Source organism: Anser cygnoides, chromosome 2 (genome assembly GCF_040182565.1).
Source record: "Anser cygnoides isolate HZ-2024a breed goose chromosome 2, Taihu_goose_T2T_genome, whole genome shotgun sequence".
Lineage (NCBI taxonomy): Eukaryota > Metazoa > Chordata > Aves > Anseriformes > Anatidae > Anser > Anser cygnoides.
The window spans coordinates 159,681,135-159,707,057 of NC_089874.1; the positions used below are offsets into that span (position 1 = coordinate 159,681,135).

The 25,923-nt window shown below is 40.2% G+C and overlaps 1 protein-coding gene across 1 annotated transcript in view; it reads left to right on the forward strand.

Annotated features, from left to right (window-relative positions):
* Positions 1-25,258, forward strand: part of DENND3 (DENN domain containing 3) — a 37,030-nt gene extending 11,772 nt beyond the window's left edge. Inside the window, exons 5-23 of the mRNA XM_013193364.3 lie at positions 869-980; positions 1,896-2,015; positions 3,021-3,239; positions 3,886-4,007; positions 4,468-4,623; positions 6,749-6,845; positions 10,116-10,219; positions 10,530-10,711; positions 11,159-11,680; positions 12,835-13,097; positions 13,640-13,810; positions 14,742-14,871; positions 15,326-15,433; positions 17,048-17,187; positions 18,455-18,615; positions 19,826-19,959; positions 20,726-20,841; positions 20,973-21,110; positions 23,604-25,258. Coding sequence (XP_013048818.3) covers positions 869-980; positions 1,896-2,015; positions 3,021-3,239; positions 3,886-4,007; positions 4,468-4,623; positions 6,749-6,845; positions 10,116-10,219; positions 10,530-10,711; positions 11,159-11,680; positions 12,835-13,097; positions 13,640-13,810; positions 14,742-14,871; positions 15,326-15,433; positions 17,048-17,187; positions 18,455-18,615; positions 19,826-19,959; positions 20,726-20,841; positions 20,973-21,110; positions 23,604-23,804 — 3,196 coding nt within the window. The 3' untranslated portion in view covers positions 23,805-25,258. The remainder of the gene's footprint in view (positions 1-868; positions 981-1,895; positions 2,016-3,020; positions 3,240-3,885; positions 4,008-4,467; positions 4,624-6,748; positions 6,846-10,115; positions 10,220-10,529; positions 10,712-11,158; positions 11,681-12,834; positions 13,098-13,639; positions 13,811-14,741; positions 14,872-15,325; positions 15,434-17,047; positions 17,188-18,454; positions 18,616-19,825; positions 19,960-20,725; positions 20,842-20,972; positions 21,111-23,603) is intronic.
* The last annotated feature ends 665 nt before the right edge of the window (positions 25,259-25,923 follow it).

Genomic DNA, 25,923 nt, shown 5'->3' on the forward strand with positions numbered 1-25,923 from the left:
TCCAAAGAAGATACAAAGTAGAATAAAACCGCAGTGGAGAATATTAACCATAGGAAGTTCCTAATTTCTGCACATATAGATCAGGCTGAAATTGCAGATTTTGTAGCGTCTTAATTGTTATGTTCCAGGAATGCTGTCGGACGTCCTGGTTTGCAGTATTAATACCGTGTACGTTTAAATGCATGTGAGTCGATCTGGCATATAGTGCAAACCGCATGATCTGTGTGGCCTTGAAACAGCTGAAGTAACACAGATCGAGAATAGCAATATTTGACAGGTTTACACTTTGCATTTGTCCTTTCGGGGGGTAGGAACGATAACAAACAGTGGTGTTCATGCAGGGCTAGGCCTTATACTAAGTATGGTTCTTGCTTCAGATTCCTCTGCTGTTTAGCCTGTTTTTTATTTTTTTCTTTAATATACAGTTTCTCTTTTTTTGTGACTGTGTTTTCCATCTCAGAGCTGATGTCTGATGCTTGGGATGGGATGGACATAATGGCACTGTGTTGTTCTTGAAGCAGTCTGTATAAGCCCCTTCCTCAAGCTGCGTCTCACCTCTAGATTTCTTTTGCCATCATGAGACCAAGTGTGCCAGCTGCATCCTCTGATACATATGGAGCATTATTTTATGCAAGGAAGTAAAACAAACAAACAAAACCAAAACAAAACACTGGTCCGCTTCTGACACAGCAGCGTCATTAAAATTAAATGGAGCCACTGAAGTATCCAATAAATTAGAAACGAATTATCTGGTATAATAGCTTCATTGCTCCTAGTAATGCCTCTTAATTCTAGGTTGTCATCAAAAAAGCTTTTTTCACGTTTATATGTTGTTATTTATAAATATTTTTCTATAATTTAATTTCAGCTTACTGGTGCAACTGCGACCTTTCAAGGATTTAGATGTCGATGATCACATAAAAGAATTTGCAGCAAAATTATTTTTAATACCCAGCCCGCCACCAGGACCACTGCACTTGGTAATTACTGATGCTGAACTTCCTAATTATCTTCATATGACACGTTATAAAGCTCTAGGATGTTGCTTTGTATAAATTAGAGGAAATTCTTCCCTGTCAGATCAGAGATTTTGCCTGCTGATACATAACTGATGTCAAAAGGGAAACAAAATTTCCCTTTCACCTGTACAGTATGCCATTGCCACCTCGCCGAATACACATATATAAACCCCAGTAAATCCTATAACTGTGTCACTTGACCGAAGTGTGGGAGTTCCCTGTCTTGTGTCTGATTTTGGGCACGTTGTTATCTTTCATCTACCTGAAATGGCTTCCAAGGAGGCAGTGCTTCAGCCGCTTCTCCTAAGCTGATTTCCTTGAACCTTGGATAAGGGGTTTGGATAAGAGGAAAAAAGAGCATAGGTGGAACACTGAGTGATTGGCTAAACCAGCTGCCAAGTGCCAAGGTATCCAGCACATGCAGCATTCGTCCCCCTGATATTTGAAGTGGAATATTTGAAACACTGAAAGAGGCCATTTGGCTGGCTTGTTTTCTTCACATAACATTCATAATTTTTCTGTTTCCTAAATGAATTTTAACAAGACTTTGAATTTTCCAGTTGTACATACAGATATAAATTGCATTATAATATACTTGTAACAAAGAAGGTTTCAGAAGTATTAAAAGTATTTTCTTTTAAAGTTTTATTGGGCAAGCAATCTATGATAATGAAAGGAAACAAAGTCCCTGTCAGTCTTTCGAACTAGAGATTATATCTTTTGATATTGCTCTCTGTTTCTATTCCAATGCTCAAATACCTGCCTTTTTGCTGTTAGTTCGTCTTGATGCTTTGTAGCTGGAACTAAAATTCTGGGCTAAATGTGGTGTGGGAATGCTTTTAATAAGAAATAAACAGAAAACATCTGTTGTAACAGGTATTTAATATGAAACCACTTCAAATAATAATTCCTTCACGAGAGGACCCGGACAGTCCAGTTATTGACTTGGATCTTCACCTTCCGTTGCTGTGTTTCAAGCCAAAGCGGGTGCTGCAGGTAAAGCTCATCAACACTTTAAATTGTATGTGGGATTAATGGTACTGGTAATTTGTATTTAAAACAAACAAACAAAAAAAACCACAAGAGGTTTTAGTTACCAAAAACAGTCATAAACCCAGCAATTCAGAATAGCCTTAGTTCTGCATATGGAAAATATGGCATAATAAACCATACTTCTTAAGATATTTGCTTACTTAAAGACCAGATTGAGGCATACTGGATTTATTTCTCTTGCAGTTCAGCAATAGGTGCTAAATTTCTTAAGCACACATTTTAAAATATAAATGCCCAAGCTGACAGATTTTATTTTGATTTCTCATAAAATGCATTTTCAGAAGGTTCATAAGAACGCTTTTCTTCTGTAAAAAAGGGACCTGTAGGATGGATTAGTAACAGTTGGCATTCCTGTAAAGAGAATGTTAATGGTATAGAAAGACAAGAAAATGCAAGAAGCTATTTGCAAAGATTTTTTTTCAGTTTCATAGAATTGTCCAGTAATTTTGATTTGTAGGTTACTCGATCTCTCTATGCTTAAATGGATGATCTGACTTCAAAGTTCAATGAAGTTGTTCAAGATCTTTAGCAGTACTGGTGTCGCTTCCTCTAGAAACCTGAGGTTGGAGACCTCTATCCATGTTTGTAAACCTCCTCAGCCCTGAGAGGGGAGGTGGTACTGGCTTTATTTTTTTTTTTTTGATGTGCCCATTTTTCCACCCACTTCTGCATGTTATGAAAGGAGCTATCAGAAATCCGTAATGGTCCTCTGCAACTGGTGCATCTGGAGTTTGTGTCCTCACCTCTGCGAGATAACCAATACGTGCCATGGCTTGGATGTTGGTAGCAACAACAAGTTGGATGTTACTTCAATTTTAAAAATATATAAGGTATCTCTTAGAAAACAGAGCTTGTGAGGCTGTTTTGCAAGCAGATGAAATATTTGTGTATATGTTGTATGTTCTAGATGTAACTCCTTGTAAACACTTAGCATTTTGTTGTTTTCAGATTTTGACCTGCATTTTGACTGAGCAGAGAATTGTTTTCTTCTCTTCTGACTGGGCCCTGCTGACGCTCGTGGCTGAATGCTTTATGTTATACCTTCATCCTCTTCAGTGGCAGCACACTTTTGTGCCTATTCTGTCTCGTCATATGCTGGATTTCGTAATGGCCCCAACATCTTTTCTGATGGGGTGTCATATCGACCATTTTGAAGAAGTTAGCACGGTATGTTCCCGTTCTTGCTGTTCGGTTCCCATGTGTGTGTTCCCTCCCTTCTTTCAGATTCACCTAGAAACTTGGTTTTGTTATTTAGGTGTGTGAGAAGTGAAGAAACTAAAAGTAATAGTCATGTTAGTGTGACCATTGGCTTATTGGGATAAGTTGCTTGTTATATCCTTTACCTTTATTTTCTTTGCTCATGGCTTCTGGGAGTTTCTTTTTCATCTGGGGAAAATTTCCATTTACATGTCGTTTGTGTACGAGTGATTTCCCTTTAGATCTTTGCTTAAAGAGTTGTGTGGGATGAAATGGATTCCTTTTCCAGGCAGCTGGGTTAAGAGGTCAGCATGCACTTGAAAATACTCTAATGGAGCTGCTGTTATCTATCATGGAGTTATTTATTTAATAAAAAGAAAACCAGCTATATAAAGAATGTAACTTCTCAGTTATTCTGAAGGTTTGTTTTCATCATTTTTCAGACTCTTATTTAAGAGTCTTTAGTAGTCTTTATTTAAGTCTCTATTTAAGAGTCTTTAGTAGTAGTAGTCTTAAGTAGTCTTTAGTACCACCTCTTTTAGTAGGTGGTAGTACTCTTGTATATTAAGGAGAAACAGAAATACATTGTCAGTCTCTGTTTTCTTCTGTAAAAAAGGAAACTGAAGATTTAATTCTAATTAATATTGATAATGGGAACATTGCACGTTCAAAAATGGATGAAGAGGAACCTGAAATTCCAGATGTTCCAGCACAAGCAGCGGAAACTTTCATAAAAAGGTGAAAAGATACTGAAACTGTGTTTATCGTAGTGCATAAATCATGTTGGACCCTCTTTTTAATGTTTTTGTGTTATTTATTATTAATTTACATTCTTTAATATAAAATTTTATTTGATGAAGGAAAATTGAAGGCTTCAATTAATTAATATACAAGTAACTTTCAAGCAGTCGTAATCATAACCATATTATGCTGCAACACCTAGAACACTAGTTTGTTTTTGATTACAAGCATTTTTTTCTGAAGTTTCCTGTGCTTTATACAGAAAACTGAGTGCACTGTGATGTACGTGTACTAGTAGGACTTCCAGGAATCTTGTTAGCTTGTCAGTGCTTGTAAATCAGTCTTGCACTTGGTAAAAAAAAATTTTGTGAGAGCTAAATAACATTTCCTTTAACAGATAGGAAGAAAACATTGGTGTTAGTATGTAACTTGAAGCTTATTTTTCTTTTCTTTGTAGAGTGGAGGGTCTTCAGCTGCATTATGACCTAGAGCTGTGCCGTCTCCGTGCCAGCACAGATCTTGGTGAACTCCAAATGCGCAGAAGGGCTTGGCAGCAGAAGCTGAATACAGAAGTTCAGCAAATGACTTTGCAGTTAATTGTTAACATTTTCAGGTGAGTGGAGAGAATATTTTTTTTTTTTTTTAATTATTCTAAGAACATATGGTACTGGTTAAGGTGTCAGTGAAAATATTCTTATTTTGTCCGATTTCATAGACAAATCTTGTAAGTTTTGTGAGGGGATAGGAGAAGGAGGCCCTGCCAGCCTGCTGGGATATCAATCATTAATGTATTCGGATACATCTAGTACCTGCTGTAGGTGGCCCTGCTTGAGCAGGGGGTTGGACCAGATGACCTCCAGAGGTCCCTTCCAACCCCAGTGATTTTGTGATACACATTACTAGGACATCTTAGGTGAAGCTGTTCCAATTTTGGACTTGCATGTCTGTTGTGAGAGGATTCCAGGAAGAGAAGTGCAGCCCTCATCTCTAAAAAAAAAAAAAAAAAAAAGAGGGGAAAGTCCCCAGCCATTTCCCACTGCCTCTTGTTGGGGATGGAGCTCTCTGTGGATCAGCTATGGAACTGCTCACCTGCCTGCTCCTAACACTTCCAGTCAGGAGGTGCTGGGTTGATTTATATAGCCCGGGTGCCAGGGCTTTGTTAGCTGCCTCACTTTTGTTGGGTCAGTTTAGAGAACGGTCACACAAATGGCTGGGCCCTCCACGAGGACAATAGCTGCTGGATGTGGAGGAAACAGACTACAGAGAGCACAGCTGGATCTGGAAAACAAAATACATTTAAAACCTGATGTGCTGCCACTGTGGGATTTGGGGGATTTCAGTGTCTGGCAGCAATATGTTCCAGATAAAGATGAACAAGAAATATCTTTTCCTGCCTGAGCAGCTCGAACTCTTTAACTCACTAAATGCTTGTCTACAAAAAAATGAACGGATGCTTTGGTATTTAAGAGATGATAATAACCATTTGCAAAAGGGTTGATTCTTTTCTTGCTTTCTTTCTCCTTTCCTTCAAACTTCCTCTTTGTTCTTTTTTTTTCAGCATTGTTTCTTCTGTCTTCTTATGCTCTATCTACCACCGTCCACGAATGAAGGAAAGTAAATCTCTGATGCAATTGTGCTGCCAGTTGCTGCTCTCTCCAGTGAAGCATTGTAGTATTTCTGTGTGCACGAGGTTCCATGTTTAAAGCAAACCACGAAAAATGATCTAGAACTGTGTACTTGTACTAACTACCATTTTTCTGAACACATACGTGAAAGACGAGCGATGTAGTGGCCTTTTGTCAGGTCTCTGCATGGGTATAAGATTCCCCAGTTGTGCTTATATTTGATTTTAGCTCACCAAATTCTTTTCTTCATTCATGTGTTTTCGTGGGAATTTATTATTTCTTAATATCCAGTATGAATAGGTGAAATAAGATAGAATAATAAAAGGAGCCCTGATTTTAGCCACTAGCATGTATCTATAGCTTAAATAACTTACTCATGGGCTTGCCTTCAGAGAACAGCTTTTTTTTCGTGAAAAACTCACACATGCTGAAACAGCTCGTTCTGTCTCATTTTTAGGACACAGAAGTTAGAAGCGATGTCTGGATTTTCAGGGATAGCACAGAGCCTCTGTTGCATGCTGTGGCCATGCATATACTAAAAATTGCATCGATTTTGCGTCTCACTTTCTCTCTTATTTCAATAACTCTTTCTCTTCAGGCACAACACGAGTTGTCAGTTAGTGCTGGGTTTAGGAGCAGAGTTTGAGAGTGCACATTATCAGTGTCTCATGTGCACGTTACAGATGTGATGTAGTGGGACACTGTGAAGCCAGATCACATATTCCACATTGCCCATGTGGAGAGGTACACTCGTCTTCATAGTGCCTCCAGGGGGTTGTATGGGATCCTGTATAAAAACACAATTTCAGGGTTGGAGCCTAAATTGTGACTTAAATATACAGATTCTCCTCCAGGGGTTACTGAAATTAATCCCATGGACTGTAAGTGACCTTGCTGATTGGAAATGGCAATGGCAGCAGGTAGCCTGTTTTGCTTCTTATAAGAATCTGTATTTTTTCTGTGATTCAGTAGCTCAGGCTTGTTCAGTAAAACTGAATTTGCCTTCTGATACTGCAGCATGTTTCTAGTAGTACCAGTGGGTTGCTGCTGCAAAAGGGCAACTTACTTACAAATCCCCAAGCATATTTATCTTTCTATTTATTTTATTTCCAGGGAGGTAAAAGACCATCTGAATTATGAACACAGAGTGTTTAACAGTGAAGAATTCCTGAAAACAAGGGCAGTGGGAGACCAGCCGTTTTACAGAAAGGTAAATTCAGTGTTAAATATGTTGTTATTCTGCTATTAATCCCTACTTTAGGATTAATGCCAAAAATTAATGGAATGGTCACAGTTTGGGCTGTGTAGTGTTCCTGACTCACCAGCTTTCACAGAACGCTTTATGGGATTTATTTTTTTACTGTAAACAGATTAAATAGCAGGCAGCATTTTGGAGAGCAAGATACTACGTAATTTCAGAGCAAATAAAACGTAATTCCCCAGGGGTGCGATAAACCTATGGCAGATGGTCAGTAAAGCTACGTCTAAACTGCATTTTAAGCGCAGGCATCCGTCCAAACTGTTTGGACCAAAGCCCACGTGTGGACACGAGTTTTGAGCAAGCCTGTGAGCATGGCAGAAGAGCCTGAATGGCACGAGTTGAAGCACCTGCCTTATCTGCAGCCTGAGCAGTGGGGCACGGAGCTGCTGATGCCTGCTTGGCTGCAGGCCCCGAGCCCAGTTTCCTACAGCGTGGCACAGCGAGAGCATGCTGCTCACACCCACCGAGCCCAGGATTTGTCTCTTGTTGGTCTCTGTAGGTAGAACTACAGCTCTTCAGGCTAAAGGACACCCTAAAATCCACACTTAGTTTTTCCTAGCACTCCTGCAAACTCAGCTTATTGGTATATACTTGATTTTAAAGCCCTATAGGCATGTGGAGTTTGCCTTTACAAGCCCCGAGTTCCTTTTGTTGCTGTTCTGATCAGCTTGGTCCTTCTGTTAGTGTAAGCATGATTTAGGTCCTCTGCTGAAGCTCCCAAGTGACTCTGTTTTTACCCGGTGTGTGCAGTGAGGCAGCTTTCCATGAGGTTGCAGGCGTTTTCCTTGTGAAACACCAGTGCGTGAGGATGCTTTTATTGTAATGACTATGTATATCCTAAAGAAACGGAGTGGGTATGATCTCCTCATTAAAAAGAGAGTGTCTTGGTCACAAGGCTGTAGGATTTGGTGCTGTTCTCCTTGGTGTGAGGCTGTCACTGATCATCAAAGGCTGGAGACCCTGTGGGTGAGGAGGGGAAGTGAGGAGAAAGGAAGTGAAAAATGGAAGAAGGAAAGGAGCAGGGGGAGAAAGAGAGACTGAGAATAGACAGATTACACCAGAGCTTGTAGTGTTGGGGTGCTTTGCCCAGAAGCTCTAAGTTTGAGGTTTTTATCCTTGCAGTTAATTTTTCACTAAGCTGTTTGCGCCTAATTAAATTAATATTTACCTTCAAGTAGTTAAACTAAACTGTTGCGTATCTGAGAAATAGAATTTATGTGTTTTGAGGGTTTGTGTCTAGCCATTTATAGTGTTTTAGGAGAATTCTGTTGTGACAAAGCAAGCCAAAATCCAAAATTATGAAGTTGGATGATTTTTCAAGTCTCAGGATTAACTAAATAAAAGTGTATCTTAATTAAATGAAAATTAATTGGAAGACTGTCGCCCTGAACTTGGAGTGTCAGTGGTCATTACCTAATTTCTGAAGAGATGTAAGACACATTCCCCAGTTTCTTGCACCCTTTAATGCAATTTACGTAGTAGTTTCTAGCAGATAATTTATTAAGTAGGTTCTTATTCCTGCCTGCTGTGAGACGTTGTGCTCTTATTTAAGCTTCTCAAAGATAATAAGAGTTGTGTGCTTTTTTTAAGTGATACTATAGTTTGTTTAGCAAGCTGTGGGTCAAAGCAAAGGTTTAACAAGGTATATAAAAAAAGTGCATTTACCGTTTTAGATTTGCTTTTAATTATGTTCCGTGAATACATATGACAGTTACAAAAGTTACCTTTGGAGTTTGGCAACTGGCTTTCCAGAGTAACTGCTTTGCACCTGGCAAACGTTCTCAAAACCAAACTAAATAAGGAAAAATTGAACAGAACCTATTAATGTGTCAGCAGGCCAAAAATTTAGGGGAAATGTTCTGACTGGGATTTCAAATGAATAGAAACAATTGAAATATTTTCAGTGGCAGTTTCTAACACTGTAAATGAAGGCGTGGCAATTTCATGAGTTGAAATTTCAAACAAGTGCACATTTAAGAAGACCTTTGAACAGTTGACTCATTTAAATACTAAAAGACCATAGTGGTAGGTTTGCTTTCAAGTAAATCTTACAAATTAGCAAAATATGGACTAATTACTAGTGGTATCTAGTGTTATCGGTAGTGTTAATGGTATCTAGTGATATCTGCTGTTATCTTGATTAACTATCTTTAAAAACCATTAGGAAGGACTCAGTTCCTGCAGTTTGTCAGCTCCTGTACATAGAACTGGAAAAGAAAAGACGCCATCTACTGGAGAATACCTGAAAGCAGAAATCTTGGTGCTTCTGTAGATGCCTTTTTTTAGGATGCATTGCAAATAGGTAGATAGGAGGCATCCTGCGTACAAAGAGGCTATTAGTTGGGAAGATGTTTCCATTAAGCTCAGAGTACCAGAATTACTTATGAATCTGATTTATGAATCAGAATTGCTTATGCTTATCTGATCAATAAAGTCCCCCCCCTGGTAACTGCAAGACTAAAAAGGGTACTTTAGCCAAGCCTCTGTGATAAGGCATTAATAAAAGTAATTTCTGTAGTTAAAAGATTAAAGATACATTAAAAGATACAACAATCTTTCTGTTAGTGTCAGTCACTTTCTAAAGGCTAAAAGTTGCGTAAGCACAAAGACAGGATTCCTGGTTATAACAGGAATGGTTATAATTCCTGGTTATAACGCTCTCCTGATGAAGTTTGCATTGGATTTTTCTGAATAGATCAGTTTTCTGAATTGTTTAACTTCAAACAATACTAATTGCTCTGTGTTAGTACTAACACCTATAGAATTATACATGTTGTGCCGCCTCAAGTCCTGGTTTCATCTTGTTTTAATATGAAATGGTGGGAATGATAGCTTCGCAGTTTTATGTAACATTAGAGCACCAGCAACTTCTTGTTCCAAACCATAGACAGTATCTGCATCACTTTGTTATAGGCAGAAAATACACTGTTACATTTCAGTAGCTAAAACTCTCCGTTATGCCCAGTATTTCTCTTCTTTATTTTTCTTTCCATCTTTTCGAGGTTGGTCTGAGATTGTGGTTTGCCACGAAGTACAAGGTGAATGAAAGCTGAGTTGGTTCTTCTGGTGTTGAAGTTTCTGTGTTGAAATATTTTTGGTTTTGTGACTGCTAAAATCAACATTCTCAGCTTTGTATAAGCAAAGCTAATAAAAACGAGCAAAAGATGCTCCTAGTATACCTTGTAAATGATCAAGAACTAATCAGCTTGTCTCTCACAGGTTTTGGAGACCTACATGTTTCACTCTTTTCTTAAAGCCCGCTTGAACAGGAAGATGGATGCTTTTGCTCGACTTGAGCTGAGTACCCAGTCTGAAGAAGACAGGTGATGCTTTCTCATTTCTTATTGTGTTTTTGAACCTTATCTTGGTGTCAGTGATAAAAGTCCTTTTGACTCTATTGGTATGAGATCAGGTTATCTATGAATAAGACAGTGACTAACTGATAGGCTGTTTTATTAAGCTTGCTGTGAAAGAGTGATGTAAATGTGTCCAGTCACGGCTGTTGGAATTGTAAATTAACACAATAATTGTAACTTAATACTGTAAAACAACAACAAAAATAATCAAGTAGTCATTTAGTGTGTATGTATACAGAGTTGTAAAACTAATTACATTTAAAATTATTTCTCTCAGGTTAAACTTGATGTTTCGTATCCCAAGAAGAATGACTACGGAGAAAATGGCTTCTAAACAAATGAATTCACAGTCCGTGATGAATAGGCGTATGGTTATCAGTATGCCTGATCTGCAAGATATCAAGCTGCCAGAAATCCCCCCTAGAAATTCCTCGTTTCGAAGAGTAGAAACAGGCATTGGTAAGGGAAGAATGTGTCAAACAAATGCAGGGGCTTTTCTGTTGTCTTTATGGGTGACATCATTGAGGATTTCCACAGAAACAGGGTCAGATGCTAGAAAGAAATGGTGAGCTGGGGCCCATCTGTGCTTATATATATATAAAAAAAACATCATATATATTATATACATGCATGTATCATATTATATATGAATATATTATATATACATACATACATAAGTATATATTATATATGAATATACAAATTAAAATATTATATATTTTCTATTACTGATGTTATCAGAACAGGGAATACTCTGATAATAAGGAGGATGTGCATTCAACGCATTTGTGTCCTTAGCACAACTGGAATTTCTTTGTATTATTTATAGTACTGCTGGTTGTGAAGATACTCACACTTTTACTCGCTGCTTACGCTAATCAGTGTACCTTCTTTTTTTGTTTTTAGCTCTGAAAATGCCCCCCAAATCAGTCAGTACCTTCAAAATCCCAGAAATTCACTTTCCTCTGATGTACCAGTGCGTTCACTCCTACTATACAGAATTCTTCAACCATCTCAGCAAAGCTATAAATACCTTACCACCTGACAAGTCAGCATTGCTGGCAAGGTACTTCTACCTCCGGGGACTTATTAGCTTGATGCAAGGGAAACTACTAAATGCACTTTCTGACTTTCAGAACCTAGATAAAACAGACTTAAGAATTTTTCCTACTGATCTTGTAAGAAAGATTGTGGAAACCATGCCTCCTTCTGAGCGTTTTCAAGCAGACCGCAAGCCTGAGCTGAAGAGGCTGATAAGTCGAGTGATGGAAAAACAAAGGGAAGTTACAAAAATAGATGACCACGTAAAAAATTTTGCCTTGCCAAAAACACACATGCAACTGGATGATTTTGTGAAGCGAATCCAGGAATCTGGGATTGTCAGAGACAAAGACACTATACATCGGTTGTTTGATGCCTTAACAGTAGGTGGGTAGAAAATGCATTTGTATGGATCATCTGCATTGAGACAATGACAATTTAACAATAAAGACAAGGAATCCACTTACGTGCACACAGCGTATGGTTTTCCAGATTGTGTAGATGGGGTAGTTTTGCTTGTTTTGTGATCTGATGGCGTGCAGTTTTGCTTTGGCTTAGATGAGTAAAGTGAATACAAGGCTGTCCTAATTGCCAATGGAAAATAACTCTATTACAAAATCACTAGGTAGCCTGGCAAGGTGGCAGACTGTTAAAAGCACCTAGCAAATTCCGCAATTCAAGTAGCTACAGATTAAATTCCTCCTGGATGGTCATTGTAGCAAAAGGAGAGGTTACTTCTATGTTTGAGAGAACTTTCTTACCTCCTGAATGAGATCTGAGTCTTGTGACAGATTTCTAAAAACAGTTTGAGAGTGCTTTTATAAAACACTATGCAGTTCTTTCTGCACCTAGTTACTGCAGTAACTGTTACATTTTGCGCCACAAAGGATTAAATGTTGGTCAAAGTAGCAAGACTTTCTGAAGCCAAAGGTAGCATACATCTAGCAAGAACTTGTTTGACTCTGCTGCCCAAACCCACTTGAATTCTTAGAATAATTAAATATTTGGAATAACTGTTGCTGAAGTCTTTAATTGCTGTAAGCCTAGCTTTTATCCCAGGTTGTTAAGTATGTAGCATAGTAACACAGTATAGGATAAAGAACTGGAATGTAATAATGAAAAATATTCAGTTCAGTAGGGAATTACAAATCCGTTTCCATTGGCTGACTTTTTTTTTTTTTTGACATGAATTTAAAGAAAAGAAATAATGGTACAGTGTTTAGTGCTTCCCTCCATAGAAGGAAGCATGGAACCAGGGACACAGGCTAACTACAGAGGAATCTTTGTATCTCAGGAAGGATTTTGTCTCTGAACTGTTTTCCAGGCCTTTTTTTTAAAAAAAAAATCTAAATCTTTAAATCTTTTTAAAAATCTAAATCTTCAGATCTTAATCTCTAAATCTTTAAATCTTTTTTTCTTTAAATCTTAAATCTAAATCTTTTAAATCTGAATCTTTAAAGCTATCTTCCTGTTTAAATCTGTATAATAGTTTCTCACAGTAACCAGCTTTCTGGTTTTTTTTTTTTTTTTTTTTTTTTTAGGACATCAGAAACAAATTGATCCCGAAACGTTCAGAGATTTCTACAACTACTGGAAAGAAACTGAAGCAGAAGCTCAAGAAGTGAATCTGCCACCAGCAGTAATAGAGCATCTAGATAAAAACGAATGTGTCTACAAGTTGTCTTGCTCAGTTAAAACTAACTACGGTGTAGGAAAAATAGCACTGACCCAAAAGCGCTTGTTCCTTTTGACTGAAGGAGGACGTCCTGGCTATGTCCATATTGCTGCTTTCAGGGACATAGAGGTGAGCATCGAGGAATTTCTCTTGCATGATCCTGGGTCACAAGTCACGTTCCATTCTGCTAAGAGATTTGCCTCAACCTGACTGTTTCAGTAAGGGTTGTAGGAAACACCTCTGATATCAGTAACTTACAAGCGATCAGATAAAATTCTGGGTCTTCAGGCCAAGAATTGCAGGGTTGAGGTGTGCTGGGCGCTAAGATGGCATGGTACAAAAACCTGGAGCCTGTAACCTCTAGATTTACAGAAAGATGCAAAGCACGGCATGTGGGATATAGAGCTAGAGGTGTGTAAAAACACAAGTCTTAAATTTGCCTGTGGTGTCAGGTAGCCAGTGTGTATCCTCTGTATAACGAAGTCTGTGCAATGGTGTTGGAAATGAACATTTTCATAAAACCTGATCAGCGACCATCTCTGCTTAATGGTGTTGTATGAGCAATGGAAATGATGAATTGTAGTGAAAATAGAGGAAGTTGCCCTGTAGAATGAGTGCTGCACCTCACCCGTGCCTGCGCGGTACATCTTCCTTGCTTGCTTTCTTTCCAGGATGTGAAGGTCACAACCGTAGCTTTCCTTCTTTTGAAAATACCTACTCTGAGGATTGCAACAAGATCTAAAAAAGAAGTCTTTGAAGCTAACCTTAAAACAGAGTGTGATCTCTGGCACCTGATAGTGAAAGAAATGTGGGCTGGGAAGAAAATGGCAGACGATCACAAGGTATAAATTTGGGCATATCTAACTGAATAAGGGCGTGTTTTCTCTGCTCTAAATTATTCATGTATCAGTCTTGGAATTTCTAGGTTTCAGCACATGACAGCTAAGTAATAAGCTGTTGTTTCTGATGTTTCTTCTAAATATGGTACATCTGGAATACTACCAAAAAAAGTGAAGTTATGTTTAAAAATTAATCTTTTCTGTTCCATTAGCCTGGACCTCTTTGTTTAGTCACCGGTTTGGGAAATAGTTTCATAGTTTAAACTTAAAACATGAGAGTTTTGATCCCAAAAGAAAGCTTCCTACACCTTGCTTCCCTTAAAAAGTATAATACAGAGAAAGATTTTTGCTGTGCTGGAACCTTGGTGGTTGTGGATCCCTCTGAATAAATAGAGCAAGATGCTTTCTTCTGCCACAGAAACCTTGAGAAAAAGGATCACACAAACATGGTTTCTATCTAAAATACCAAATTCTCCATCAGTGATGAGTTTAATAGTGCAAATGTATCTTGGTGTTTCTCCAGGAAGGATTTGGATCATTTTAGCTGAGATCAAGAGTAACGCACTTCTCTTCTGTGCAGAGAGGTCCAGGCTGAAAATTGGTATCTATCCTGTCCGTGCTGCGTGTTTTCCATCAGTGCAATTCACGTGGTTTCGTTTGCACATCCTGAGTCAGAACTGTGCCAGACCTGAAATAACTTCTTTCGGTGCAATGAGTTAAAAGTAGCTCTTGTTTCCCTGCTCCGTGCCCTTGCTTGGGGGTGAAACGGGATGCAGGAGTGGGGTTTGAAATGGGGTTTGACTGCACTTAGCATGGGCTGTGCTCCAGGGACGCAACTAGCTGGCGCTTGTGCTGAGCGTGGTGTGCATTGTGATGGTTGAACGTGGAGACTTGTGAAAATAACGATAAACTACAATAAGATTTTTGTCTTTAGGATCCTCAGTATATTCAGCAGGCGCTGACAAACGTTCTCCTGATGGATGCTGTGGTTGGCGCGCTGCAGTCCTCCAAAAGCATATACGCAGCCTCTAAGCTGTCATATTTTGACAGGATGAAAAATGAAGGTCAGTCACACAGCAGTACCACAAAGCCTGCTCTTGTCTCACCATCCACCTCAGCTTCTTCTGTTTACATTATGTTTTTCAAGCTCATTATCTGCAGAAATATAAGATGACGATAGTGAATAGCACTTGGTAGCCATAGTTTGTTAAATTGTAGCTTTATTTATTTATTTTGCTCCTATGCATCACAGCCTTAGTTTGTATGTCTGTATCCATGTAGGCTGCTGGATTTTTGTTTCAGTTCTTTATTACTTGGGTGCTGTATGCGTGCTTCTCTTACCAGAATTCGTACAAATACTCTTTGGGCTTTCATGGTCAGCTAAAGTTAGAGAGAAACAAAAATGAAAAATAATAATTTTAATTTTACTAAGTGGTGCAGAATTATTCTTTCATAAGAATTACAGATCTACTTCAGGCTTAAGTATGCACTTTGTAACCTTTTACAACTCTATTTCAGTGCCCATGATGGTCCCCAAAACAACCTCAGAGACGTTAAAGCACAAGATCAACCCCTCAGCTGGTGAGACGTTTCCGCAAGCAATAGATGTCTTGCTTTATACTCCAGGTGAGGTGATGAATTTCTCTGTGTTAGCTTTAATTAGCCTATAAAGCAGGTTATCTCCCAGCACCTGGTATTACGACTGCCTGATTCTGTTCGCATTCTGACAGCCTTTGGTTGCGTATAGAATACTAAAACAGAAAAATCATTAAAACAGAACAGTAATATTGCATATTAAGATACTCCAAGGTATACTTTCAAAGTTGTAATTTGCTTCCCTATGTGTGTATGTGTTATAATAGCCTTCAATTATGTGTTAATGCGCTGATTTCCCATTAAGACTTCCACCTCATTTATTGAGCAGTGGAAGAAGGATGCTCCACTACTGATCAATATTCATTCACCGTTCCTTTTTATCATCTAGCAGAGTCATATGGGGGTGTTTTGTGGAACCGCAGTGCAGGGAATAGTGTACTACCTCTTGAAATCCCAGACAGATCGATATTCCTGTGGCTCTCACTGCATCCCGTGTGATCCCACGTCTAATTCATTGAACGTGATTTAAGTCCACTCCTGAAGAATGCTTTATCATGTTTCAAAAAGTATATCAAAAAAAGCGTATCAAAAGTTTGATAGTTGGCAAATTTGTACCTCACTGATTCAAAACGTGCTGGGGAAAAAAGAAGTTAAGGACAAAAGCCTCATATCATTTCAGATGCTTAATTTGGGTTGTCATGGATCTGATTTTTCAGAGCAGTCATATTCCACTTCTTAATGAGACTTGAATATAAATTCAGCTGTGCACCTCAGGTTTAACATCTGGATGTGAGGAGTGTGCTGTACATGAGAAGTTCTGGATTAAATGACTTAATTGTGTGTTCTGGTTCAGGAGCACTAAGAATTCCCTAGAGATCCTAACTTCTGCCTCACTCACTGCATGCATTTAGCCAGAAAGTGGAGGAGAAATCCTAGAAATAACTCTTTGCTGCAAGGTCCTGATCTAATTCAAAAGCAAATCTGTACAGTGCAGGACATCTAGCAGTGATCTGTGAGAGACAAAGTATGTGATCATACATGTAAACACAGAAAAAAACAGGCATGTATCTGAGGCTGTTCACAGTGGGTGTGAATGTGGGAAGTGGAGCTACTAATTCTGGGTTAACTTCATAACCTTCCTAGTCTTCTGATGCAAATTCACGTTTAATTCCTAATATTTGAGCAATTTGAGACAGAAGTCAATTTCACAGTTAAGGAAGTGGGCAGGAGGAACTGTGCATATGGTGGTGGTGAGGGCATGGTTGTGCTTTTCTCTCTTTGTAGTGCGAAGCTTCTAAATGGAGCTCTCATGTTGGGGCAGATGGAGTGAATGGCTTTATGATTTTATTTCGTAGGGCTTAAAAGCCTCCCTGCAACCCCAGTTAGCTAAGCACTTAGTCGTCAGTGAAAAAGGTTCTCTCTGCTCCGAATAGCATCGAAGTGTGAGATTACACCATCAGGTGGGCTCAACAGATAGATGAGGAGCACAAATTCATCGTGAACTGTGTCATCGGATTCATCAACTGGAGATATAAGTGCCAGAACACAGGTGTACTTTGTTAGAAAGTTGCTCTGCCTAACCTAATGCTGTTTTTTCCCTGTGTCTCCAAAAATGGTTTATTTTCTTCTCTGTTTTGTTTCTAGGGCATCTTGACTCTACAGAAAGACCCGACAGTGCTCACCCGAAACTCTGGTGTGCTTTAAACGAGGGGAAGGTGGTGGTCTTTGATGCGTCTACCTGGTCTATCCAACAGCACTGCTTCAGAATGGGCCGCTGCAGGCTGGTGAGACTAACACGTATCACGACTGCTGCTTCAGCTTGCTTTTCCTGTTGCTAGAACCTGTGTGACCCTGAATCGTGGGCTAGGCCACGCTGTTACTCATTAAAAGTTGTGGGAGGACATCCAAGTTGCTTGTGCTACGGTCAGCTTGGAGAAAGGGAAGCTTTTAAGGAAAAGGGAGAGGAGAGGAAATGGATTTATACTGAAACAACTCAACTGGTAGGAAGTGATGGATTGAGTGTTGGTCAGGTGTGCTGCGCTAGTGGCGTGGGCTCTTGGGGCAGGGAGGCTGCTTTGAAACAGCTTGAGTGGAGAGAATCTACATAAAGAGAAGCTGAGGAGAGCCTGAAGAGTACATGGAAAGTCACCTGCGCTGAAGAACTGGAAACTGGTGCAAGGAAACCAGTGGATGATTTCGTAAGAGACAGAACAGTCAAAAAGAAGATGACTCTAACAACAGATTAAGGAGATGCTTGACTTGAAACAAGTAACTTGAAAGGGAGAGGATAACAACAGGGAGAGCTAAATCAGGTTTGGGACTGAGTGAAAAACGTGCAGAAGAAAGCCAACAAGCAGCAAAGGATTTGGGCAGGGGACTTGCATGGAAGTTGAGAAACATCTTTGTGGATAAATGTGGGAGAAAGGGAAAAGTAAAGCTGATGGTGAGGGGCTGGGGGTGAAGGAAAAATAGAAAAAAAGTAGAGAAAAAGTAGAAAAGTAGAAATTTAGGGGACGAGTTGAATGCCAGCATGTTCTGGAGAAGAGGAGGGAAGTTTGGAACTTATGGGACTTGGGAGGGAGAGAAATTAAAAGTTTCTGAATGGGGGAAGGATGTTCCAGAGACAGTAGTGATATTTTCAGAGGCACCACTTCTACCTAAAGTGGGAAGTATGTTTATATCAGATGGCTAGTGCAGCTTCTAATCCAGAGGACAGAAATACACTAACCTCTGTGGTTTCCCCTGGCACCATCTGTAACTTTTACTTTGTGTAAGCCAGGAAACACGGCTTTGAGTCAATAACCAAGATACATTATTAATCCTAATTACTGAAGGTTAAACTTGGCAGAGATCTGTCCCTTCTCTCTCTCTTCTTTCTTTCTCTCTCCCCTCTTCTCCAGCAGAGCAAGGGATAGAATACTGGAGTGCTGAGTCTTGATCTTGTTACAGTTTTATGGTAATTACTGTAACTCTTAATGCACCATTTTTCCATGTTACATTCAAAAGTGTTCTTCTTCTGAATTGTGTTTAATCCTGCTTTTTCTCCCCCAGACTTGTATGGTGATGGTAGAACAGAGTCAAGTGTGGATCGGCTCTCAAGACTCCATTATTTATATAATCAACACCCACAGTATGTCCTGTAATAAGCAGCTAAATGATCATCGTTCTGATATTACAGACATCATTGTGGAGAAGAAGAACGGGATACCCAGGTATATCTAATTACACTGTTTTTTCTTAAAATACGTTTACAATCAAAAGTGAAAGACTGGAAGAGTCGTGGACGTAAGGAGAATCTTCCTGTGGTTAAATACAAAGCCATTTTATGTAGCTAGAAAAGTATTCCTCAGTCTGGGCAACTTCAGCCTGCAGTGAGCAGAGGACCAGTTAAATGTCTAAGTGACGCAGTGTGGTGCGTTAATTATTCGACTGAAGCAAAACCAAAAAATTAACTTTGCTCAAGGAAAAAGAGCGTAGAGGAAACCAGTGGCTGATTTTCTGAGATGTTGGAAGGAAAGAGCCTTACAGAGAGATCTGGACAAATTAGGGGGCTGGGCAGTCACCAACTGTCTGAAGTTTAACAAGAGCAAGGGTCAGATTCTGCACCTGGGAAGGGGCTACCATGAATATATGTACAAACTGGGGGATGAGATGCCGGTGAGCAGCCCCTCAGAAAGGGATTTGGGGATGTGGTCAATGACAAGCTGAATGTGTCAAAAATCTTAATCAAAAGTCCTAACAGGCAACAATGTTCAGGAGGATTATGGGGGATGTTTTTGTTGCACTTAACTCCTCAAGCATGATGTAATCGATGCTCTAGTTCACTTTGAGGTCTGAATTATACTGCAGCGTTTCAAGTGATACAAAGTCTTTAGAGTATGGTCTTAGAAGAAGACAAAAATATATCTCTGTGCTGGAATACTTCAGTTCCAAGAGGAGACAAGCAGCTTGAAAGATGGATGCTTGGCTGCAACACTGTTGGTTGCTTAAATACGCTTTCACTACAAGGATCGAATTGGATGCTTCAGAATGGGATCCCAAGCCCTTGTGACGAGCAAAGTGCCTACACAAAATGCAGCTGTCTAGAGCCAGCTACGTAGGGTGTAGTGAGGGAAGGAGGAAAGTGTAGGTCTTTCCTTAGGCATCTTGGTGGGAATAGGATGATGGGATGGACGTGCTCTTGTTCTTTCAAGGCTCTGGTCACTGTTTCAAATAATTGAACGAGGCTGAGCGTTCACTGCTAACATGATTTGTGTCTGGCTTTGAAGCCCCTTGGGCTTCCAGTCTATGAAGTGAAAAATGTTAATTTGGCTTAGTGTAAAATATGCTATTTCGCCAGTAAGCCTCTTCTGTTTATGAATTCTGCTTTGAACATGAATGCACACTGTGCTATTATTATTAATTTTTTGTCTGTACCAACAGTGAAGCATACTCGAGCAGCTTAGATGGAACGGTGATTGCTTGGAACATCAGCACTCTGAAAGTTAACCGTGCGTTTCAGCTGCCCTGCCAGAACCTCACTTCCATCAAACTTCATAACGACCAGCTGTGGTGCTGTAAGTTCATTACTCAAACAATTAACCTTTTTTTTTTTTTAAATCTTCAGACAATACGCTGTTTTATTAGGCAGAACAACCCATTAATCTCAAACACTGACTTTTCTGTATGTGATATTCTTTCCACTTGGTCTGTTTAAGCAGTCTTCAGCAGGTGAGGCTTCCAAAACACTTACATAGTTGGATCTTTCCTAAAGGTATTGCCCCTGCTGCAGGATATGACTTCTCGCTACACCCTGTTTGTCTGCTCTTCCCTGTAAATTGGAATGGAAAGCTTTGAGAAAGCCCTTTTAAAGTCTAGAGTGGCAATGATGTTTGCAAATTGCATTTGATGTTTTGGCTAGATTTTGTGTTATTGGTCTGATTTGGTAATCCTCACACCTGCCTTCTGGCCCCGAACCTGTCAGCCCCTCTGCAGAAGTCTAGATGAATAAAGGCAGGATTTATGTTTGGGTAAAGGATTATCTCCTAATACTCCTTTAGATCTCCTAATGTAAAGGAGTTTGTTTTTTTTCCCCTCATTGTTTTTGGACTCTTAACAGGTGTTTGTGCTGCAGAATAGTAACCAGAGTTTAGAGAAAGGACAGATGTAAAAAATAGGTACTGTAAAAAAAGAGGAAGAAGAACCTCAAAGATTTCACTGTTGACTTGGGAAACAAGACAGCTGTTAGATGCATCTGTTTTATTTTGCCTGCTTTCCCCATGGTTTGTGGCTGTGGAAGAAGCAGGCACTTCTGCTAACAGTGCTTTCCCTTTCATATTGAAGGTACTGGAAGTTGCATACTCGTAGTGTCAACTTACGAATTTCGACTACAGATGAAAATTGATTATCACCTGAAGGATTTGCGTTCGTATTTCCTCTGCTTCCAGCTCTTTCCTGAGGTATTAAATTTAAATTGTTAGTTATGCTGTCTCCATACCACGTTATGTGGTGTTACAGGCGAAAATATAGTTACTTCTCACGTTATGCTTCCTGTCAGCAGTGCTGTTAAACACGACTTTCTGTCCTTTAGAGAAACGAAGTGTGGGCATCTTATTCAGGGAGCAGTGACCTCTATATTTGGAACACCAAAGACTTCACAAGCATGCCCCAAAAAATTCATCTTCAGGATTGCTCTGAGATTACCTGTATGATACAAGTTAAAAACCAGGTGAGAGACATTTGGGCTGTTCTTACTTGTGGAATTCTTTACTAAAGTTTTGTTTGTTCGCAACTCTCTTGGGCTGTTGGCTACTTTGCAGGGTGTCTGCACATGTGCTGCTTTGAAACATTAATTCTCCTTTGAAATCAGAGCACAACACAACTAACTGCTATGACCGTACCCCAAAATGTGTGTCATCAGTGATTAAATGCATGGTGGCTGTTAGTAGCCATTAACGTTTTCAGAGAACTGTAGAAACTGGAAGTTTAGGTCCCTTGATATTTAATCTAAAGGCTCCTGCAACTGAGCCTTGGAAAAGGTTAATAGACAAGCAGTAAATGCCAATTAGCATGCCTAGCTTTGTAGACGACCTTTTTCTTGTTTAGTTACCGCATGTGTAACTCGACAGAGACCAGTGGAGCTAACAGCTTCCACCTAGCTGTCCTGTGTCCCTGCCACTTCTGGCTTCAGGCTGCGTACCTGCTGTTTGAGTAGTGTCAGCAGCTGTAGTAGTGATACCACACGGACAGGCTTACATTTAACTCACAAATAAATGGTTAATATATATCTATTGGAGGAAAAAAGCTTCCCCCCCTCAGATTTTCCATACTGCCTTCCTGTAAAATGACTTTTTTTTTCACGGAGTGCCTCATGAAGCAGGGAAGCTTTCTGTGCCCTTGGCTCCATTTGTGATCCGAAATGAGAAAAGCTGACCTGTAAATTAGAGGGTTGTTTGGAAAGCCAAAGTAATTAAGCTCTCTCTTATTCTACTTAGAACTTTGCCCCTTTTCTCTTTTGCTCATTCCTCACTCAACTCCACCTTAACTAACATTGACTTAAAAGAAACAACTGGAAAATATCCCTGCGTGATCCATCTCCTGACCCCGAGTGTTCAATACACCATCTTCCGGCCTGCCTCTGTTGTCCGAGCTTGTCGTCGTGCCCGGAGCACCCACGCTCCTCTTCCTCACGGCACTGCAGTTAGGAGAATTAACTTGTCGCCTGGTAAAGGCTAACAACATATTGTTGGGGTTCTCTGCCGCAGGCTTGCTTTTAGGTGCTTTAATTAAAAACAAGCCATGCTCTTTCTGTAAGTAAGTCCAACCATCAGCCAACACTACAAGTCCACCTCCAAACCATGTCCCTAAGCACCACATCCACACGTCTCTCAAATACCTCCAGGGATGGGGACTCCACCACTTCCCTGCAGCCTGTGCCAGTGCCTCAGCACTCTTTACAAGGAAATCCTTACTGGTGGTGAGCATTAATACACAACGGGGAGTGCTTACCTCGTGCAAAGCTGTGCACAGCACTGCTACGGCTGTTTTGTACCGGGTTGGAGCACGTACATCTGACCCTGCATTCTGGGCCTGACAGAGGCAATAACAACGCAAGGAATTTACAAGGACCCAGTCTCTACCTTCAGTCTGCTCCCCTTAAACTCACTCACCGTCCCTGGGTCTCGTTTAGGGGTACTAAACAAAAAAAAAAGGGTATACCTCTTCCTCAGTTTTATCTATTTTTGGATCCGATTTCTGTAAATCTGATTCCATCCTGAATTTGCTGGTTCTGCAGCTTCCTGTAGCAGCAGGTTCCAGAATTTCACTGACAGCTGTCTAAAGAGAAGTGCTTTCTTCTGCATGAAACTAAACTCTTTCTGGTTTCCACATGGGTCCCTTACTTCTCTAGTTGTGGGATTTGTTGAAAAGTAGTTCTACATTCTCCTTCTACATTCTCATCTGCACTCTTGTGATCTTTTTTTTTTTTGTAAACCTTAATCTGATCTCTCCTTAGCTGCCTTCTCTCCAGACTAAGGAGTCCTGGCTTTTTTAATCTTCATTTATGACAGCAGCACATTGTCCTTGATAGGTTTAGTTACCCTTCCCTGGATCTTCTGTGTCCTTGCGCTGCGTGACCAGAACTACTCGTAGCACTCAAGATGGGAGCAGGCTGAGGTTTATGCAGCAGTGAAATGACCCCTTCTGTCTGCGCCGTGTCTGTGGAACCAAAGACAAGTCAAGAGCTTCCTGAAGAATCAAAATCCTTGCACTCCATTCTGTCCGCACGGGCACTAACACTCTCCTGGACCTCCAGCAGGACACTGAGGCCGTTTTCCCTCTTACAGAAGCCCAGCTGACTTGCTCCTAATAGATAATCTTAAAAAATATTGTGTATTAATGCTCACCACCAGTAGGAATTTCTTCATTTACTCAGTGATCGTATTCTCTGTGGTGATCTCTGCTGTCTTTCCAGGGATGGAAGTCAGACTTGTTAGTCCGATTATTTTGTTTTTCCTAACGATACTCTTCAGGACCCCTTTCTTTGTAGGGGAAGCCATGAACTCCAACAAATACATCTAAAGGAGATTGTCAGTGTTCCCTTCTTCCAGCTTAGCAAGAGAGAACCCTCGCTTTATTGTCATGGCAAGCAAAACACCTGTCTCGACTGTGTCCTAGAACAAAATATAACACAAAATATTGTTTTGTTATATTTTTCTTCCAGTTGTGGGTCGGCAGCAGCGGAACATCACAAGGCAAAACCAAAGGGAAGATCTACGTGATCAGCGCTGAGAAGAAGACCGTGGAGAAAGAGTTGGTTGGTCACGCCGACACAGTAAGGGCTCTTTGCTCGGCAGAGGACAGATACGTCCTCAGTGGTGCTGGAAAGGAGGAAGGGAAAATTGCAATTTGGAAGGTTGAATAGTTCAGCTTTTCAAAACACGTCTGCCTGGGCTGGAAGAAGTGAAGTCCTCAGGCTCTGTTTACTGTAGCATTTTGCATCTATTTCAACCACCCGTCAGTGTTATTTTTGTATTTATTGAGTTATTTTTAGGAGCTACATTGTTGTAGAAAATCAGACCAGAAGTGAATCTCTCCTTGCACCTTGTATTGCACCTGCACGTTTGATAAAGAAATGGAAATGTGAATAGCGGGGCTGCTGGCTTTAAACTTACCCTATTTTGGTGTGAAAGATCAGAGCTGGAGGCCAGACCCTGTGATGCAGGCTGCACTGAGTCAGCCAAAGCTAGCGGAGGATAAGCTCGGTGATTCCACAGGAGCTCGTCCTCAGCGATGCATGGACTACCTTAAAAACAAACAAAAAAATGTCTTTACAGCCTGTAATAGCTGGAAACGTTCACTGGAGGGAAAAGGAGGAAAAAAAAAAAAAGAAAAAACACAAAACGACAACACAGAACCCCATCCCTCCAAAAAACCAGCGAGACCCCAAACAAAACACCCAAATGTGTTTGATTTATTGAGTTACTGTAAATGCCCGGTACCTTCCTGAACCAGCAGATTTAGGCGGGGGGACTGTCTGTTACCACGTCTGTATATTTATGGTGCTGTTATTTAAAAGGTAGGTACAGGCAGGCTCTCCCTGGTAGCACTGAAAGCTTCCTGCTGGTAAAGCGAGATACTTGGGTAGTCTCCGTAACGTTTTACTTCTTAAACCTGTTCTTCCTGTAAAAACAATGCAGTTGAGACTCGTAACACTTTGTGAAACTGATTTTTTTTTTTTGAAGCACTTAATACATGCAGCAGTTTATTATTACTAGTTTATTGAAAGAAAGTATCTTATACTTTCTTTTGGAGGCAACCTTTTTAGTTGCTGTGCAGACAAATCCCTGCCAGCCCTCTCTTCAGTCACCATTTCTGTAAGCAGAGGAGCTGCTGTTATTTAATGGAGAACCTGCTTAATTTAATTTATTTTAAAGTTCTGCAAAGTCATCAAACTACTCCTCAGTTACTGGAGTGGGCACCATCAGATTGCAGTCTAAGGGATTCTTTCAAGCAGCATTCCCTGATCTCTTCCTGAGTTTGTTTTTTTTTTTTTTTTCCCCATTGGTAACAAAATCATCTTCAAGTAAAACAAATCTTTGCAGAATAATTTTATTTGTATCAGTAAAGTGGAATACAATATTTAAATTATTGTAAATAGAAGGAAAAAATGGGCTGCTACTTTTTTAACAAATGTAAACTGAAGTGTAAACTACTGGAAATGTACTTCATGTAATACTTCTGACTCTTTCAATGTACTGACAAAAGGTTTTGTCATGTGATGGCAATTGTAATTTTATCTTTTTAGTATATTTTTTTTTCAATTTAAGAATATTAAACACTATATTGATACTCCAGGCTGTCTTTATATCTTGTTCTTTTTCCTGTGTAACTTGGTACATGATACAAGAATCATTTTTAGCATTGACTTGCATCGTCTCTGTGCGTTACGGACAATGGCTGCCTGCATTCCTCTCTACATATTCTCCTTCCTAAAAACAGCTTCTGCTGCTCATGTGCCCTTTGTTGAGCCCCTCATCTGTAACTTTCAGGTTCCTTATTTCCTCCCCAGGCACGGGCCTGGCTGCTGGGGGTAAGTGACATGAATTATTTACTGAATTAAAAGGTTTCTGTGTACGAAGGCACACGAGCTGCTAGTGCAATTCTCAGTTGTGGAGATGGCCCCAGCTCCAGCAACCTGCCTGGCATTGCCTGTGCTCTCACCCCTGCAGGACTCTAAACCTGGTTTTGCTTCTCAGCTGGTCCGCACCCAACTTATCTAAATGTCAGATGGCAAAAATACTTTTATGCCAGTAAATTCTCTAACTGATCACAGAGTCCAGTGTATTTGTTGAACAGCAGCATGGCTTACTGACTCGATGTCTCCTTTTCCAAGCACTGCTCTCTTTGCCACCCTCTGTTGCTACGGCTGCTGAACACAGGCTTGTAGGAAAGCGGTTTAACGCAGTGGGCAAAACCACGAGTTGCCCAGATCCTTCTGGAAAAATCAGCCCTCCCCAGGAGCAGCAGCGGTGTCAATTCAG